The sequence below is a fragment of the Siniperca chuatsi genome, linkage group LG14, assembly GCF_020085105.1.
Source record: "Siniperca chuatsi isolate FFG_IHB_CAS linkage group LG14, ASM2008510v1, whole genome shotgun sequence".
Classification (NCBI taxonomy): domain Eukaryota; kingdom Metazoa; phylum Chordata; class Actinopteri; order Centrarchiformes; family Sinipercidae; genus Siniperca; species Siniperca chuatsi.
The window spans coordinates 7,270,300-7,286,396 of NC_058055.1; the positions used below are offsets into that span (position 1 = coordinate 7,270,300).

At 41.1% G+C, this 16,097-nt stretch overlaps 1 protein-coding gene and 2 non-coding genes across 8 annotated transcripts in view; all 3 read right to left on the reverse strand.

Moving 5' to 3' along the window:
- Positions 1–1,433: 1,433 nt before the first annotated feature.
- The window catches only part of abr (ABR activator of RhoGEF and GTPase), a 132,199-nt gene continuing 117,535 nt past the window's right edge, over positions 1,434–16,097 (reverse strand). For all 6 annotated transcript variants that reach the window (XM_044221972.1, XM_044221973.1, XM_044221974.1 and 3 more), the window contains 7 exons: positions 6,487–6,546; positions 6,270–6,379; positions 5,874–6,013; positions 5,296–5,430; positions 5,032–5,137; positions 4,286–4,439; positions 1,434–2,713 (listed from right to left, as the gene is read on the reverse strand). In XM_044221972.1, coding sequence (XP_044077907.1) covers positions 2,624–2,713; positions 4,286–4,439; positions 5,032–5,137; positions 5,296–5,430; positions 5,874–6,013; positions 6,270–6,379; positions 6,487–6,546 — 795 coding nt within the window. In that variant the 3' untranslated portion in view covers positions 1,434–2,623. The remainder of the gene's footprint in view (positions 2,714–4,285; positions 4,440–5,031; positions 5,138–5,295; positions 5,431–5,873; positions 6,014–6,269; positions 6,380–6,486; positions 6,547–16,097) is intronic.
- trnav-aac lies at positions 7,502–7,574 on the reverse strand. The gene has a single exon. It is a non-coding gene; the product is annotated as a tRNA-Val (tRNA).
- trnav-aac lies at positions 10,355–10,427 on the reverse strand. The gene has a single exon. It is a non-coding gene; the product is annotated as a tRNA-Val (tRNA).

A 16,097-nucleotide genomic window follows, 5' to 3' on the forward strand; every position in this document is an offset into this window, starting at 1 on the left:
AATCTGTATTCATGCAGAATCCATCATGTTGTGAATGTTTTCATGTTGTACAGGTGATGAGGGTATTGTGACAGACCTTGTTGCTTTTACCATCACACATTTCCAAAATATGGAAAGTGTGTAGCCTCTACTGGTCACTCCTAACTGGGTGAGAAGCCCTCCTAAAATAATCTGAAAGCTGAGACTAAGTCTTAACACCTTAGAGCATTTATATGGCACTTATGCTTGTAATAACATCAAAATTATGTTATTCTTATACTTAAGACCGACATTTTACTCTGAGATGCTTTGAACACACTGATTTCTATGGGTTGATTACCAGTTGGGCCTACAGGGCACAGGCCTGGGGGGGCCTAAAGAGTCAGTGGGCAAAAGTCCTTTTGAAATACAGCATCTGTGTTCATCTTATTATCCATCCAAGCACATATCACACACATCTAAGAGATGAAGAATATTCTTGGCTGCAGGTTCTTGTGTTTCTCTGTTACAACCTTATTATGGAGTTCCATAAAAGAGGTCACAGGACTAAATTAGAGCTAAAGTTAGGACCTCATTGGAGCACTGAGGTAATGTTTGCAGGACTAAAAGGTGTTTTTATGGGTGGTATAAGCTACAAATCTGCATATACAGATTCCAGCAGGTTTGCCCTTCTACTCTAAATATTTCAACATATCAGGGGGTTAACTGTACTGGTGTACAACAGATTTACAGCCATGACAGTTTAACTGCAACTTGGAGGTCACGTTCAACAATTTGAAAAACTGACCACCAGGGGGCGCAATGCGCAAAGGTCTGAAACTTTAAATAGCCAAATGTGGTTTAATCTTTCAGGATGGGAAAAACGAACTGCCAAAGTTTTAGATGTAGTGACTGATTTAGGTGTTTGACATGAAAACAACAGAACTAGAAGCCACAATTCTGACATATCCTGCAAGTGGTGTTCCCCAAGGCTGAAAATGGTATACAATAAAGGCACATTTGGGGTGAGCTGGCTATTCCCCTCACATGTTGATATGCAAATGTTATGATGTAGCATTTTTATCATTAGTAGTTATGTTATTGACCCACTGTTTGCAGAAAGACAGTATTATTGATATCACAGATCTTAAATCTCAACACACAGACACAAAGTGAGTGTTTCGGTAACTTTTATTTTACTAAAAAAAGGGGGGAAAAGTTCACATTAACATTTAGCCTCAATATTACAGTATATTGAAATTCTCCTCAAAGAAGTAAAATACAACATTTTTTATTTTATTTTAATCTTATATTAAAAATATCAAATAGTACTCATCTAGCAGTGCTTACAGTATTTTAAGATATGTCGCAGGCTTGATAGCAGAAAGGTTGGCTTTGTACAGAGCAGAGATGGGCGTTTGCCAGTCTTAGTGGGGGCCTTGCAGAGACAACCTACCTTTGTGTTACCCGGCCTGGTTTGATTGACAAGCTGAACATGCAATGAGGGCAACTACACAAATCATCCTATAGATTATACTGGTGCAGTAAGACACTTGGAACAGGCTTGCAATGAAACAACAAGAAAAAAAGCTAAACGTTCCATTCATTGTGTTTTTTCCCCGAACAACCCTCATATCACAGAGTGCCCTTTCTCCTCTACAAAGTGATCTGAAATTAATTGGCAGACTTTCTGGTGATCTTTTCAGTACAGCTTACCAAGCATGGACATGGTGAATGAAAAAAAAAATCAGACTAAAAATAACATCACTACCTGAATAAACTTCAAAAAACAGACTCCTTAGAGCATTTCTCTAATTGCACAGAACTGTACAGGCACACATATTATATATATTCAAAATAAATAGGGCTAATTTGGCCAAGACTCAGTGGGGAGGGCAGTTCTCTCTTGTTTGTCAGGACAGAGAGACACATCACCAGCCATTTATTAGGATGGCTTCCCAGCCACTTCTAAACCTCACAAGTTCTCATTGTCCCTTACACACACACACACACACACACACACACTCACTCACTCACTCACTCACTCATGTACATCCACATTGTCTCTCACACACCCCTGCCTCCTCCACCACGCACATGCACAAAGCCAGAAAGACCGAAAAAAGGAAACAAAACAGCTTTTGAACATAATTATTACACATGTAAATGCCATTTTTCTGGAATGCCTCTGATCGGGAAAACAAAGCTGGAGGTTGAGTCGACTGGTTTCTGAAATCATCAAACCGGTGTCTGGAAAAGGCTCACTAAATGACACCACGACAATCACGGGTGTGATCCTGTGCCACCGCGCCAGGCTGTGGCCTCTGGACCCCCCCAACCTTTCCCACTGTGGTCCCAGAATGCCTTGTCATCTTGTCGGTGGGAGGCGGGGGCAGGCTCTGCTCTCCTCACATTACAAACAGGACATGACGTGACTACTAGACGACCTGGAAATCTCCTTTGCCACCTCCCTCCGTGCTCTGCTCCATCTCTTTTCAGGTGGTTGGTTTGGGGGTCTAGGCAGGAAGGATGTGGGGGGGCTGTACAGTCGAGATGAGCTGCCTGCTGGGAGGAGAGGTGAGGCAGGAGTGATGGGGACCAAGATTTGTATGGAGTCTCTCACACTCTCCTCTCCTGATGGCGCCCTGAGGGAGGTGGGTGGGGATTAAACATCAGTGGAAAAGTAGAGCGTGTTGCGCTTCAGTTCGGCAAAGGAGATGGGGGGATGCTGCAGGTAATAGAGCAGCACCTGGACCTAAGATGAGAGAAAACAAGCTTGTTTGATTAGAAATTCCTTTAAATTCATTCAAAATCAATCCATTTGTAAAGTCTTACACTTTCTAAGCAGATTTATGGATGTTAATTCGCGATGGACATCAGAGATATTAATATCCTCAGGAAGTGTTTGTCACACTGCATCTAAAAATGTGTGTATCATGTGCGTGTATTCGGTTTGACTGATGACTCCAAGAAGAACGTGTGGGAGATTGCTAAGAACTATTTCATTTCTAGTTAATATTTACATAGGTGTGCTGCTTTGATGTTGGACTACTGCCTAATTCAGCACTTACGAAAGACATTTTACTTTGCTCTATTTTCTCTTTGTGACTGTATTTTGCCTCTGTTCATTGCTACTTGATATTTGTCTGCAGTTCATGCTTAACTGCTTAGCTGCCATAAAAATTCCTGACCTCAATCCGGTAAAATAAAGTTGAAACAAAAACTCTTTTTTTGATTGACTGATTTAACATGTAGGACAAGTTCTGGCAGTAAACTCTCAATCACCTTTGAACATTTCAAAATATTTTTGTAAGTCTGGAAATCTGCTTTATTAAAACAGGTGAATCAGTCTAATGCCCCCCCCCACTGCTCCGCAAATTTCCCTTAATCTCCCCTTCAATCAGTTTCACCAGACGGGCATATGTCTAGAAATTTTAATTTGATTGACTGTTTGTTTAATACTGCTAGCATCTTACCAGGAAGAACTGTTTCTAGCGAGTAATTCAATTTACAATATGTATTTTACTTCTCAGAGAAAGTGTACTTTGTGAGCCAGTGCACATATTCTCTAAAACATGTCCAGGAATGACTGTTTCCCTCTCTTTAATACTGCTGGATGGGTTCTTCTATTTAAATGAGGGAGAATCCATCACTCATGTCCCCATATGAGATTATATTCAGGATATGGCAGAAGCATCTTTCTTTGGTGTTTAACGTTTTGTATACTTATGCAATAAACATTTAGAATTGAAATTAGCCCTAATACAAACACTCAGCTTCACTGTAATGGACAGACGGGGCTTCCTGCATGTGCATGCTGCCCCATTTATGATAATTTACTCTGGATGTTGTTTATTCTGCCAAGAAAAGACATTTGTGCACAGGAAACTCATCTCTCAGTAGAGATGAATGGATGGCCTGCAGCCTAAATACAGCTGGGAGAGTAGACCACAGTGACATGGGTCACTTAGCGACGTGGGAGTAAAATTCATCCGGAAAACACGTGCAGCGGCCGAGGAAATGTGCATGTACACACCAGTCTACCACCTACTGTGTACGCTCACAGAGGGATGCCTACTCAATTTCTATCAATAAGATTGTTTAATGAAAGCCAAAGGGACAGAGGCCACCAGACAGTCATTTGGGTATAAACGTACTATGCATATCAGACACACACATATGACTTTTTTAAATGTGTACATTCAAAAATGTCAAAATAAAAGATAAAACTTTGTCTAAACATTCTGTGAAAGATAAACATACTGTATATACACAGTTATTTGTATTAAGTCAGCACCAAAATTCAAATGTGACTGTATGTAGGTACCTGTGCCATGACGTCATGTGACCAGATGTCAGAGGCAGAGGTGATGTGCTGTCCCTTAGTGATCTCTGACTCTGAGGGCCTAAGCAGAGTGGGGCCAAACACGGTGCCCAGGTTATGGAGGGACATCTTGTTGATGGGCTCTTTCTCAGCCACCCTGCAGGAACAAACACCAACAGGCCCGTCAGACAGGGAGGACGGGGGTCAATACACGGAAAAAGACAGCCAGGGGTTCCATGACAGAAACTGCAAAGTGGACAGAAGTGGAAGACTGTGCTTGCACTGGGAAGTTTTTGGGTGTGAATGTGAAGCTGTCTATTATGACATAAAAAACAAAAGATTATAGAACATAGATTCAAGTCGTTTTTGGTTGAGTGAATCTGTGAGTTAGTTGGAAAATAAGACATTAAACGGTCTGGAAGATTTCCCTCTATGCTTTATTTCTTGTATATAAAAGTACATATTTGGAAAAAATATATCAATGGGGTGTGAGAATCTGAGCGGGTTAAACATTTCTGGAAGAGGAACATTTTATGAAGGGATGAAGAAAATGTACTCGTTACAGTATGAGACTAAAGAGTAATGAAGGGTGTGGAGACATTGTTTGTCCACAAATTAACTTAACTTTCCAAATTATACCAATAGATTTGGTTACTTTTTTACTGACAGGTGGCCTAACTGTGATCAGTAGGTGTCTCTGTGTATGTCCGAGGGTTATTGTGTGTGTGTGTGTGTGTGTGCGTGCGTACCGTTTGAGGTGCTCCAGCAGAGTGAGGAAGGTCATAAGGTTGGGGTCAGGCAGGGAGCGCAGGAGGTGCATCATGCAGTTCTCCTTGGCTGCCGGGTCTGAGAGCGCTGCGAGGGAGAGGAAAAAGATGTCAGATCCAATTATGGCATGACAGCTTTTCAACTTTAGCCCTTATCTCTTCCAGCTGGGCAAATTTAACCCCCTTGTAAAACTCTAAAATGGCCCACTGAAGTCAAACACAAACTTCTGGGACTAAAGGTCACACCTATGCCCTCCATGAAGGCGGGGTAGAGGCGGTCAGTGAGCAGAGGCTCCGGCAGCTCCCTGAAGTACAGCTTCAGTGTTCCTGCAATGGCGTTAATGTCCATGTCACTCAGCATCATCAGGATATCTTTGGTATCTACAGGTCAGACACAAACAAAGACAGATTAGAAACTGAACACACAACATTATTACAAGCTCACAAACACAGCTGCTCTCTCCGTCTGCAGGAATGATGCGATCTCTCGATAACCCCACATCCAGATGGAGACAGATGCAGACGTGCTTAATATTACACACAAAAATGAAAGGTGATACTGGGCTCTGCTTGGCTGGATCTTAGTGACGTAAAAGCAGCCGTGACCGACCCTGAGAGACTCTTATGCAACATAAAACTTGAACCCTTGACAGCTGCTGCCCCCCATCTGTCCCGGCCTCCCTAACGGCCAGTTCCCACAAATCTCTCCTCTACAGAGTACAAAAACCCCTGGGCTGCATCTAAAACTATATACACCCTAAACTTCCAAACATACAGCCTTTATGATATGATATGATATGATATGATAGTGAGTGGAGTCTTACTGGTGTCAAATGCTGTTTTGAGGGCCTGGATATCAGTGGCCACCCCTGAGATCCTGTAGATTCCCACTTCGTCAATCCCCCTCTTCTCCACTTCCTCAATGCACTGACGGACAATGTAAGGCACCTTGGAGCGCTCGCGCCTGTAGACATAAACAGCACCCATGTTACTTTTCTGATGAGGTCAGTGAAGTTATACAGATCTACCGCTGTGGATATGGAAACAATTCTGGGCCTTTCTGTTGACCGTCCATATCCATGTCAGAGGAATTTAGTTTGCTAGCTCAAATATAAATCAATGAATGTGTATTAATAAAGCTGCAAAGTTATTTTATTTTTAGGCAGTTGAGCTTTAAGGTAAAAGCCCATTTTGGTCTCAATAACAGTAAACATACTTACTTTGTCACCACATTGATTTTGACTCCAAACACCCCACTCTGTTTTTTGGATGGCGTTCTCTTCAAGCTGAGGTCCCGACTTGTAAACTTCATGGAGAATTCCACTTTGATCTGATGATGAACAAACAACACAGATAAAATAAACCACTGTTTTTACAGTATAGCTGTCATAATCTAAGCTAGAAGTCCTTTCAGAGGTGAAATTGCTTGTGTCTTACCCCGTTCATCTCTATGACGTCCATGTGCCAGTTCTTGGACTGCACTGTCTGAGGATCCAGCTGAAAGACACAACAGAGACAGAAAGACATTGGATGATAAGATTTTTGCAAAGTCTTTGACCAAATATGGCCACAGGAAATGAATTCATACAGGGATTTTCCCAAAAGAGGAGACTTAATCAAATCATCAGATAAATGGTCATCATGGAAAAGTCACATTTCTGGATGATAGCATTATGGGAAACCATAAAGAGTCACTACCTTTACATTCACCAGAAAGGAAACAGATTGCAAAATTCCAACACATGCATGATAGGGTTTTCTCTCGCAGGCAGAAGAAATTTGGGTTTGGTCTTAACTGCTTAGTCTGGTATCACAACAGTGGAGCCACCAAAACAGGTTTTCAACAAAACTCTTTTCCCACATAAATTGTGGGGAATATTTGTACTACTAAAACAAAAACAAAAATTTAGACAACTTTCACCTTCTTGGTGTGAATTCCAGGGCAGGTTTGGCTATGTTTAAATAAACAACAACAACAAATGTAGTAATGGGAAAGTCCAAATTGCTTTGTTTCTTTTTCGAAAGTAGTGTTTAATTCTAAAGAAGGCAACAAATGGTGAAGTGAAATGTGATGCCCCCCGTGAGGAAGGAGTAGAACAGTGTGTGAGAGACGATGATCAAATTTACCCCTTCAATAATCAATCACACTGAATTTGAAGGAAGTCCAAGAAGTAAAATAATCCCATTTATGTACAACTCCTTTTCCCTATCAGTCCTGGATTTTTGTACTACTATCTATCTACTAACAAAAAATATGTTGAATGTTGAAAAGCCCCTCCAAAGATTTAGTCAACATCTCGCCAGCCTCATGTCGGTTCAGGTACTGGCTTAACTCAATGCAACATTTGTGCAAAATTGTCTCTGAAGTGTCACTGAAGTGTAGTACTTTTAGTAGTACGTTTATCCACATTTGAGCCTTTTGAAATTAATGAACAGTAACTTGAAAAAGTGCTGTTCCCGCCCGGTTTCGGACCGAGGACCTTTCGCGTGTTAGGCGAACGTGATAACCACTACACTACGGGAACTGGCTGACAGCTAATGCCGCCCCCCACAAAGATAATCCTAAAGTTTAAAGGTGACAAGAAAGTGAGCAAAGGCACTTTGAAACTATGATTAATAATTCACCTTTTAGCTGCTCCATTTTTCTCACTTCTGAAACAGATCAAAGTCAAGCTGTCTTTGTGGCCTGTGTCTGGATATTGCAGCTTTACAACAACGCAGTCACTAAGTCTACTTTGGGAAAGAAAGATGTCCCTTATGTTTCCCACATATGCCCTTGGCAGTCTCTTGGGGGTCCAACAAGGGCTCCATATTGGCTCAGACACTTGGCCTACTTTACCGCACACATTCTCAAAGTCTGGATCGCACGTCCCATGATGCCCTCTGAGACATGATAGATGGCAGCCTGTTGTTGTTTTAAGTCTCCTGGAGTCTGTGCCCGCTGTGTGAGGCCACACCAGCTAAAGCCTTTTTTATAGGCTGTTTGAGTGTCTGCACTACACAGTTACGTCATTACAACCCTGCATAGTGATGTACTCAACTTAGAGGAAAATAATGACTGTTTGGTGGGCACAAGGGCAACACACTTCTCGTATTGTCAACATTAGGCTGCAACCATTAAAAGTTCTCAGTGAGCGTATTTCATTACCTCGTAAAAAGGCCATTTGGCATCTGTTTCACGCATTCCTATTATCGTTAAAGCCTGTTTTCCCAGCAGGGTTTGTGTTTGAGACGAGGGACAGGTAATCACTGCAATTGGGTCTTTACACAGCTACTGCCAAGAAGAGAACTGGGCAAAGATCCAGGACTCACTGCTGACGCCTCCTGTAACTCACTGAAAAACACTAAAACTGTTCCTCCCACCAATTTCCTTCCTATAACCCTCTGCTAATTTCTACAGAAACTGATTGAAAATGAATGTACTGCAATAGGGTTGTAAAAACAAAGAGGATCCTTTACAGGCAGCGGTTACACTCATTGACCCCTCTTGAAACTGTATCCTCAACTGGGCTCTTTTTTTTATTAAAAAATACTTTGTGAGGAACTTGTCCCCCCCCCCCCTTCCTCTCCTGGGAAATGATTTGGCTTAAAGGGATGACTGCAAAGAGTTTGGCTAAGGAGGCCTGCACGACGCAAACTCAGACTGACTTAGTTTATACTAAATATTGCACTCAGAATTAGGGACAAAATGTTGCATGACAAGAAACACCTTTCTTGGAAATTAATTGTGACTTACTATCCAGTCGGCTGGTTTAAACAAAACAGCAAAAGGATTTAAGGTTTTATCCTGAGTGACTGCTCAGCCAGGGAACTGGCAGGGACTGGAGAAGCGATGGTAATGCAGCCTAGATTTGCCCATTAAAAATAAAAATAAAGAAATAAAGCTTGGTATACTAGTCTAACTCTGACTGAATGTAGTGAATTAAGATCTGAAGGTGGACAGTATGGGCACAGTAGGAAATGACACAAAAGAATAAAGAGTATTTTTAAGATACACCACAAGAATATTAAGAATATATTTTAAAGCCTCACTTCTGGCTTATTTACTGTATTTTAAGACCTTTTCAGGACTAGCAGAAAGCAAACCAGCTCAGCTTTAGTCCCCTTTCAAGTCTAATTTCCGTCCATCTGAATGCTTGAAGGGGATTTCGAGCACATGAGCATCTACTATATGTGTGCGCATTCATGCACATGTCTAGGAAAAGATAAAAGTTAGAAAGTGTCTTGTGTTTTTTTTTTTTGGGACATCCTCAGGCTGATATGGTTCCGATTAGGATCGCATCACTCCAGTGGTAAAGCTCTCTTTGTAGGGTGGTGAAAACTATCAAGGATAAATGACTGAGGAGAGGCAGCCCAAAGCAAAGCACAGAAATACTTGACATCTAGTGGACCGCTGCACACACTGATTTGTATGCATTCCAGTTGGGGCACACACTTGAAGCTTTTTCCTTATATAGAATACAATAAATATGTGTGTGTGTGTGTGTTTGGAGGTCAGAGCAATCCAACCAGCATGTTGCTCTGTTATATGGGAACTCATTGTTCTGTAAGCAGCTCATAATGTACGTCTGAGTGTGTACCAGGTTTGGGGCTCAGCTGGTTAACGCGCTGCCCGTTTACTTTCTCTAAACCCTGTGTATGGCCGTCTAAACCTGGCCGCTGTATGCACACACACACACACACACAGATATTCTCATCTCATCGCTCTTTCGTGTGTTTGAGCGTCCAAAATAAGTCAGAATGCAACAGGAGGCATGTGGCTGCCATGTGATAATGCAGAAATATCATGCCCAAGAGTCTTAACTTCAAAAGAAGAAGTAGACAGCCGTGAGCCAGGATGTACATACATCCTGTACTCTGCCCCGACTGATCTACAGGGACAGAACAAAGCAGATAAGTCATGCTGTTTTTCTGCCACATGGTCTTGCTTTCGTGTGGACAGTGCAGGAGAATAGGCAATCGTTCACACTGTCATGTTTTGCACGCCTTTGAAAGTGTTTCTGAAAATTTGATAACTAAAACTGGAGGTTTGACATCGAGTACCCCTGTAAAAATGTTGGGGAAAAAGAGATATAAGACATTCACAAAATCAGTGAAAAAAGGCTTAATGCATTGCGTATTGTAATAAAATTAATCAACTGATCACAGATATGGTTATCAGTGACCAGTTTAGCCTTTTTATTAAATCACTGCATTCAAGAAAGAAAAACATTGTTCACACACAACCAACATCAACCTTTGTTCCTCGATTGATTTTGCTCAAAAAGAAATACACCACCTGTCTTCAGAAAAAGAAAAAAGGAAGTGTTCCCGCCCGGTTTCGAACCGAGGACCTTTCGCGTGTTAGGCGAACGTGATAACCACTACACTACGGGAACTGGCTGGCAACTCCCTCCCCCTGCTCTGCAAAGATAATCCTGCACTCCTTCTGCTGTGTGTGACATGTGAGCCACCTCCTGCAGCCTGAATGAAACCGACAGCCACAACAGACTGACACTACCACAGTCACAGTCAGAGCCTGCGCCCCTCTGGAGCTGTTTACATTTCCTACAAAACACACAGGAGGCTTCAGAGACGTGGTTCAGCACATGGAGCACTACAGCAGGAGAATAATATATATCCAGGGGCTTGATTTGTCAGAAAAACAGCATGTGTATTGCCAAGTGGTCATGCAAGAACCACACATAAGGTCCTATGAACATGTTTGGCCCAGGGGACCCTCAGTGGTATGATCCATTCATCAGAATTCTAAACATGAAAGCATTCTTTACTGACAAGCTAGTGAAAAATGCACACCTGCAATATGCGCACAAAAAGTGTTTTTATACATTTTTGCTGATTTCTGTGCGTTGGGAATGGGAATGGCTTGCTAGACTATACATTTCAAATAAGAGTATTAATCCTGCATGTAAGTGTCATTTCATTTTTGTCTTATTAGTGAGAAACTTTAAACATCTAATATCATATGTTACCCAGATTTAATCGTTGAGTTGCACTTAATTTCGTGGTTTGGATACTTGTTTGTTCTGCACACATATGAATATATATTTCTTTAAAAACTAGTCCTGATTATGTAGATCTAAGACAAGAAAATTAAGTAAGTGTGTTCTGAAATAGCAAAAGACATTGTGCCAAACAGTCAGTTACAGAAATGATGTTTAAAGCCTTTAATAATAAAATCCCTACACACTTAATTAGCCCATTGTTGCTGAGCTGGAGAGTTAATGCATCCTGGCGACAATATTCAAAACACTACTTGATCTTTTGATATGCTAAATTAATTAATTTCTGTTTAATTTGTCCATTGTGTTTCATCGTAGTTTTCCATTGCTGCTCTCTGGCTGATTAAATATTCATTCGGCTGCAGAAAGCTTTTTATTAGTCTTTTAATTAGAACGTAGTTTCAAACTGCACGGCTCCATAATTTTAAAAAAGCAGGATTACAGTGTTTGTACAATGATTGAGCCCCCCAGCGAACACATCGCACTGATGTATATTTGCTTCATAGAGTACAAGCAGCATGACTATTTTTAGACAAAACAACCATATAAGCATAATGTTTATATGTGCATCAGTGATAACGAGCCTCTTTACTCAACAGCTGCTGATGTCACCACGGCCACGTGAGGTCTTTGACTCAGTTGCCATGTTACCTTCTTCCCTCACTTCATTGTTTGAGCCAATCGGCGGGGCTTTTCAGCCGGCAGAGGGTTCTGATTTGCAGAGTAGTCTTGTATCTCTGCAGGCAGTGTGTGATTCTGTTATAGGGCCTGTAAACAGCAACACACAGATGCGTACTACACTTATGCAACACGACCCTGCCTGCAGCCTGCACACAGAATCGCGAGTTATCCTACACTTACGAGCAGAGAGAGAGAGAGAGAGTGAAATATTCCTTTAATGCTCTGAATTTGCATTAAACATAAGCACTTCATTCAAAAGTGCTTTCATGTTTTTTTCCCTTAAAACACTCCATTCTCATATAATTTCCTCATCATGTTGTTGCTATTTTGTATGATGTTCTGTATGAATTGACTCAGTAAAGATTGATATCAGTCTAAAAATGGATGGTTAACTCTTTTCTGCAAATAAAAAAAGCATGAAGCATGTTTTCAGGAACACTCTCCGCTGCTTCCCTGGACTACTACTAACTAATAACTGTCAGCTCCCATTCCAGGCCTTCATCTATTATATAAAACCCACATGGTGAAGTCACAGATGCAAACACAGCTTTGTTCCATTGTGATAAAGACTAACCACCAAATTTCTGATTTAATCTAGTACAGCAATGAAAAAACTCCCATGTGCTATCAAGAGACTGGGATCTAAGTCACATTTCTGTCCTCTGATGAACCCTCATGTTTGTCTTGGACAAATCTACGGTGATGTTTTTCACTCGTCGGCCTTTTGGGGACATTGCGTAGTCGTGGGCTAGCTCATTACCTCATTATTCAGGTTATTTGTGATCTTTACCACTAACAGCATGTACCATTTTGTAAGCCATTAGATCATCTCTATGTATGTTTACTCAGTGGAGTCGACAAAGTAACTGAGGAAGTATGTGCAAGTGCCAGTATGACAATCAGGGGGGTCTCACTTCAGTTCTGATGTAACATTGACCAACTTTTTCAGAGTGAGAGTTTTGATTACTAAGTTGGAGCGCTTCCATGAGCTAAAAAAAATGCAACTTCTTCCTGGTTTGGTAATTTTAGCTCAGAAGAAAACTCAGAAAACTGCTGAAAACCAACATTTATTGAAACAAACCAACAAAACAAGTCATAAACGGATTGTCCTGGACTATTTCAGATAAATGTATCGAATTCCCTGAATTCATTTGGTAACCCTGAGTCATTCTCACAACCTTCCTGTTATTACCTAAGGGCCAGACCACTGTTAAAGCATGAACATACCAGAAGACCACATCTTCTAACTCTCACCACCTAATTACATGATTAATGCCTTGTTGTCACCCTGCTGAGTTAAAGCCTCCCTGCATACGGCCTGCTGTATGGCGGAGGAGATGGGGCTGAACTCATGCCAGAAGGGGTCATTGTGGGTATCAACCTGAGAATGCTTTACTAACCTGCCTCTCCCCTCCTGGAGCTCATTAACCAATCGCAGATCCTGCGCACAGGGGATGGATTGGGGCCAATAAAGGGCTATGCCCTCCGGTGGGGACAGACGGAGATTTATGTGGCCTATATAAAAGGCCATTAGGGGACTGGCTGGCATTTTAGGCACGCAGGAGGGATGAAACCCTAATATCTCATCTGCACTAATCAACATACTCAAATGGAAGAGCATAATTTCATATGTGGGCTAAAATGCAGCAGGCGCGAGTGGTGGGATGAGTGAGGCAGATGATAATGGTTGGATCTGATGCTCTTCCACGGCTAAGCCGGCACAACAGCTCTATTGTTCTCCCCGCTAAGCTGGCTGTAACTGTACAAAGAAAATAAAACCAAACCTGCCCAGCAAACAGGTCATCAGCCAATAGAACACGATGTTAAACACACAGTCAAAAACCAGACTACAACCGCGTAACGCCTTAATTGTCATTTGTTCTTTCACGGGGACACATATGAAACATTATGTCTGGTTCAAGTCCAATTAGTGTTCCCAGCCAGCCTCCCATCTCATCACGCCGTGTCTTAATTAGGCGCCACTGAAGGAAGGAGGACAATTCCCCAGTGTACTTCCATACCTTCACGCATCCTCTAATATCCACATTCCTCTCAACACCCTGTAAATAACATGATGCATGCCACAGAAAAAGCAATATACCCTAAAGTCTGCTTTCCCTGCCCCCTTCAATAATTATTTGAAAACACTGGAAGTTGCGCTTCCTCATAATGGGTATCTGCACATTTTAAGAAAATTAAATTTTAGATTTAGAAGACAATTTAAAGATACATTTTGAAGTAGATTTTGGAGCAATTTAAAAAGCAAAATAAAGCCAGCAAAAGCAATTAATTTCTACTTGAACACAGTTAATTATATTATTAAAATAATGAACAGCCAGATTAGAGAAAAATATTAAAAGGAAATAATGCGTTTTTTATAAACCTATATGTAATGAAAAACACTGCATTAACCCTGTCCTGTCATATAACATTTTTATTTTTAGGCTTCAGATTTTGACATTTTCAGATTGTTTCAAAGACCTGCAGGCAGCCTGTCATGTTACTGCTTCAGATGATGATGGTAGATGATTTAACATTATCGCCTCCATCAAACAGAGTTCACCACCATGGAGAGGCAGAAATGCCAGACGGGGAGAGAAGAAAGGGAGAACTGTAGAAGAGCTGATAGGATCAAAAGGCAACTAAGTGCAGAAAATCTGCAACATGAGTTTACGCATAAAACCTGGCATTCAAAACCTCTTTCAAAATGAAAGAAAGGATGAATGGGACTTCACAGAGCAGTCAAGTGAATGGGGATTTCCACTGTAAAGTTGACAAATTTGGACAGCAATGAAATACAGAAACCTCCTTAACCACGTTGTTTGACATGAAGACATGGATACGCGTGTACAGAGAGAAGAATAATGAATCAATACAGGACCTTTCAGGTCAACGCAGAAAAGTCTCAGCTTAGTAAGTAATCCTTGTTTTATCCCGCTCTGTATATCCAGCGGTCAGCCATCCCCAGGCCTCTGTTGAATAATGGAAAACACTGAAGCAAAGGTTAAGCCAACTCTCAACTTGGATTCTTTGTCCTGAATCGGTTTATTATGCACACAAATTACAGCTCAGAATGCTGGCGATGCACAAGTGCAAACATACAGTGAAATAAAAAATTTGTCATAGTTTTCGCTGCGTGTGCAGAGCTATGCATAGAACCTGAAAAGGCTCATGTGCTTCTCTATTTTTCACATACAAAAAGCATCTGGAGACTCCAAAGAAAGGAGCACTTTTCCTGCTCTCACGTAAGAGTCACAGAACCTGCATTTAAACTATGCCATACCAGACCTGTGGGTGAGTGTGTGTGCACCCATCTTTGGGTAACAGATCCCTCAACACAAGGGTCATTCAGTCCAACCTGCCCTTTTCTGAATGAACCTCAATCCTATAATAGCACATAAAGCGATTGCTACATTTTCCATCTAATTTTGGTCTAAAATTCCAGTGAATTAGGAAAGACAAACATGTCTCTCTAACCCTCATTTGTTTACATTATTTTAACCAACCACATTCTGCCTTTGAATGAAGGGCAAAAACAGGGTCACGCTGAAAACGTCATATAAACACAATGAAATGCCAATAGTTTATGGGTAACAAAACACAGTGGAGAAACTGCAGATAATTGGCTACATACTTAAAAAATGTCAAAGTTTAATCAAAACTTTACCCTTGCAATGCTAATTGTATTAAAAAAAAAACATGATGTAAATATGTTAGACACATGTTTCGGAGGCTATTTGGGATAATGTGACAGTTAATTAGTGAAATCTGTGTTTCAAATGCCAAAGGGGCTAAATCAGCTCAGCCAGTGGACAATACTTAAAATGAGCAGCAGGGGGAGCTAGCTAATCTGATACTGAAACATCTCATACCCAACACAGTTTAGTTGGAAATACCATGTACTCATTATTAGTAGCTTTAAATGACGAATAACAGAGATTGGCAGATGTAGAAAGGGTGAAATATAATGTGGCAGGAATGAGACAATAGGGAGGAAATTGTCATGTTAAACAGACAGTCTCATCCATCACAGCAGTGGTTTCTAAAGTGATGGTGATTTTCACCTCCTGGTAATTACATTATACAGTCCAGCATCCAGGTAAGTAATAAGCCTTCCTACTATCTGTGCTACTTAACAAAACTTTAACATCAGGAAACACTTGCTTGTGATATACTAACCACAGTAAGTAGCATCAAACAGATGTGAGTTATTTAAGAAAAAGATCATTTAATGAGACAAAAGCACAAGTCAAGGCTTTTCTAAGAAATCTCATTTTTACGTTCACTGGGGCTTGTGTTACGGCAGGTCACAATTTAGCCACCTTTTTATTTAGCACTACATCACTGCCTCTAGCGCAGTCAATA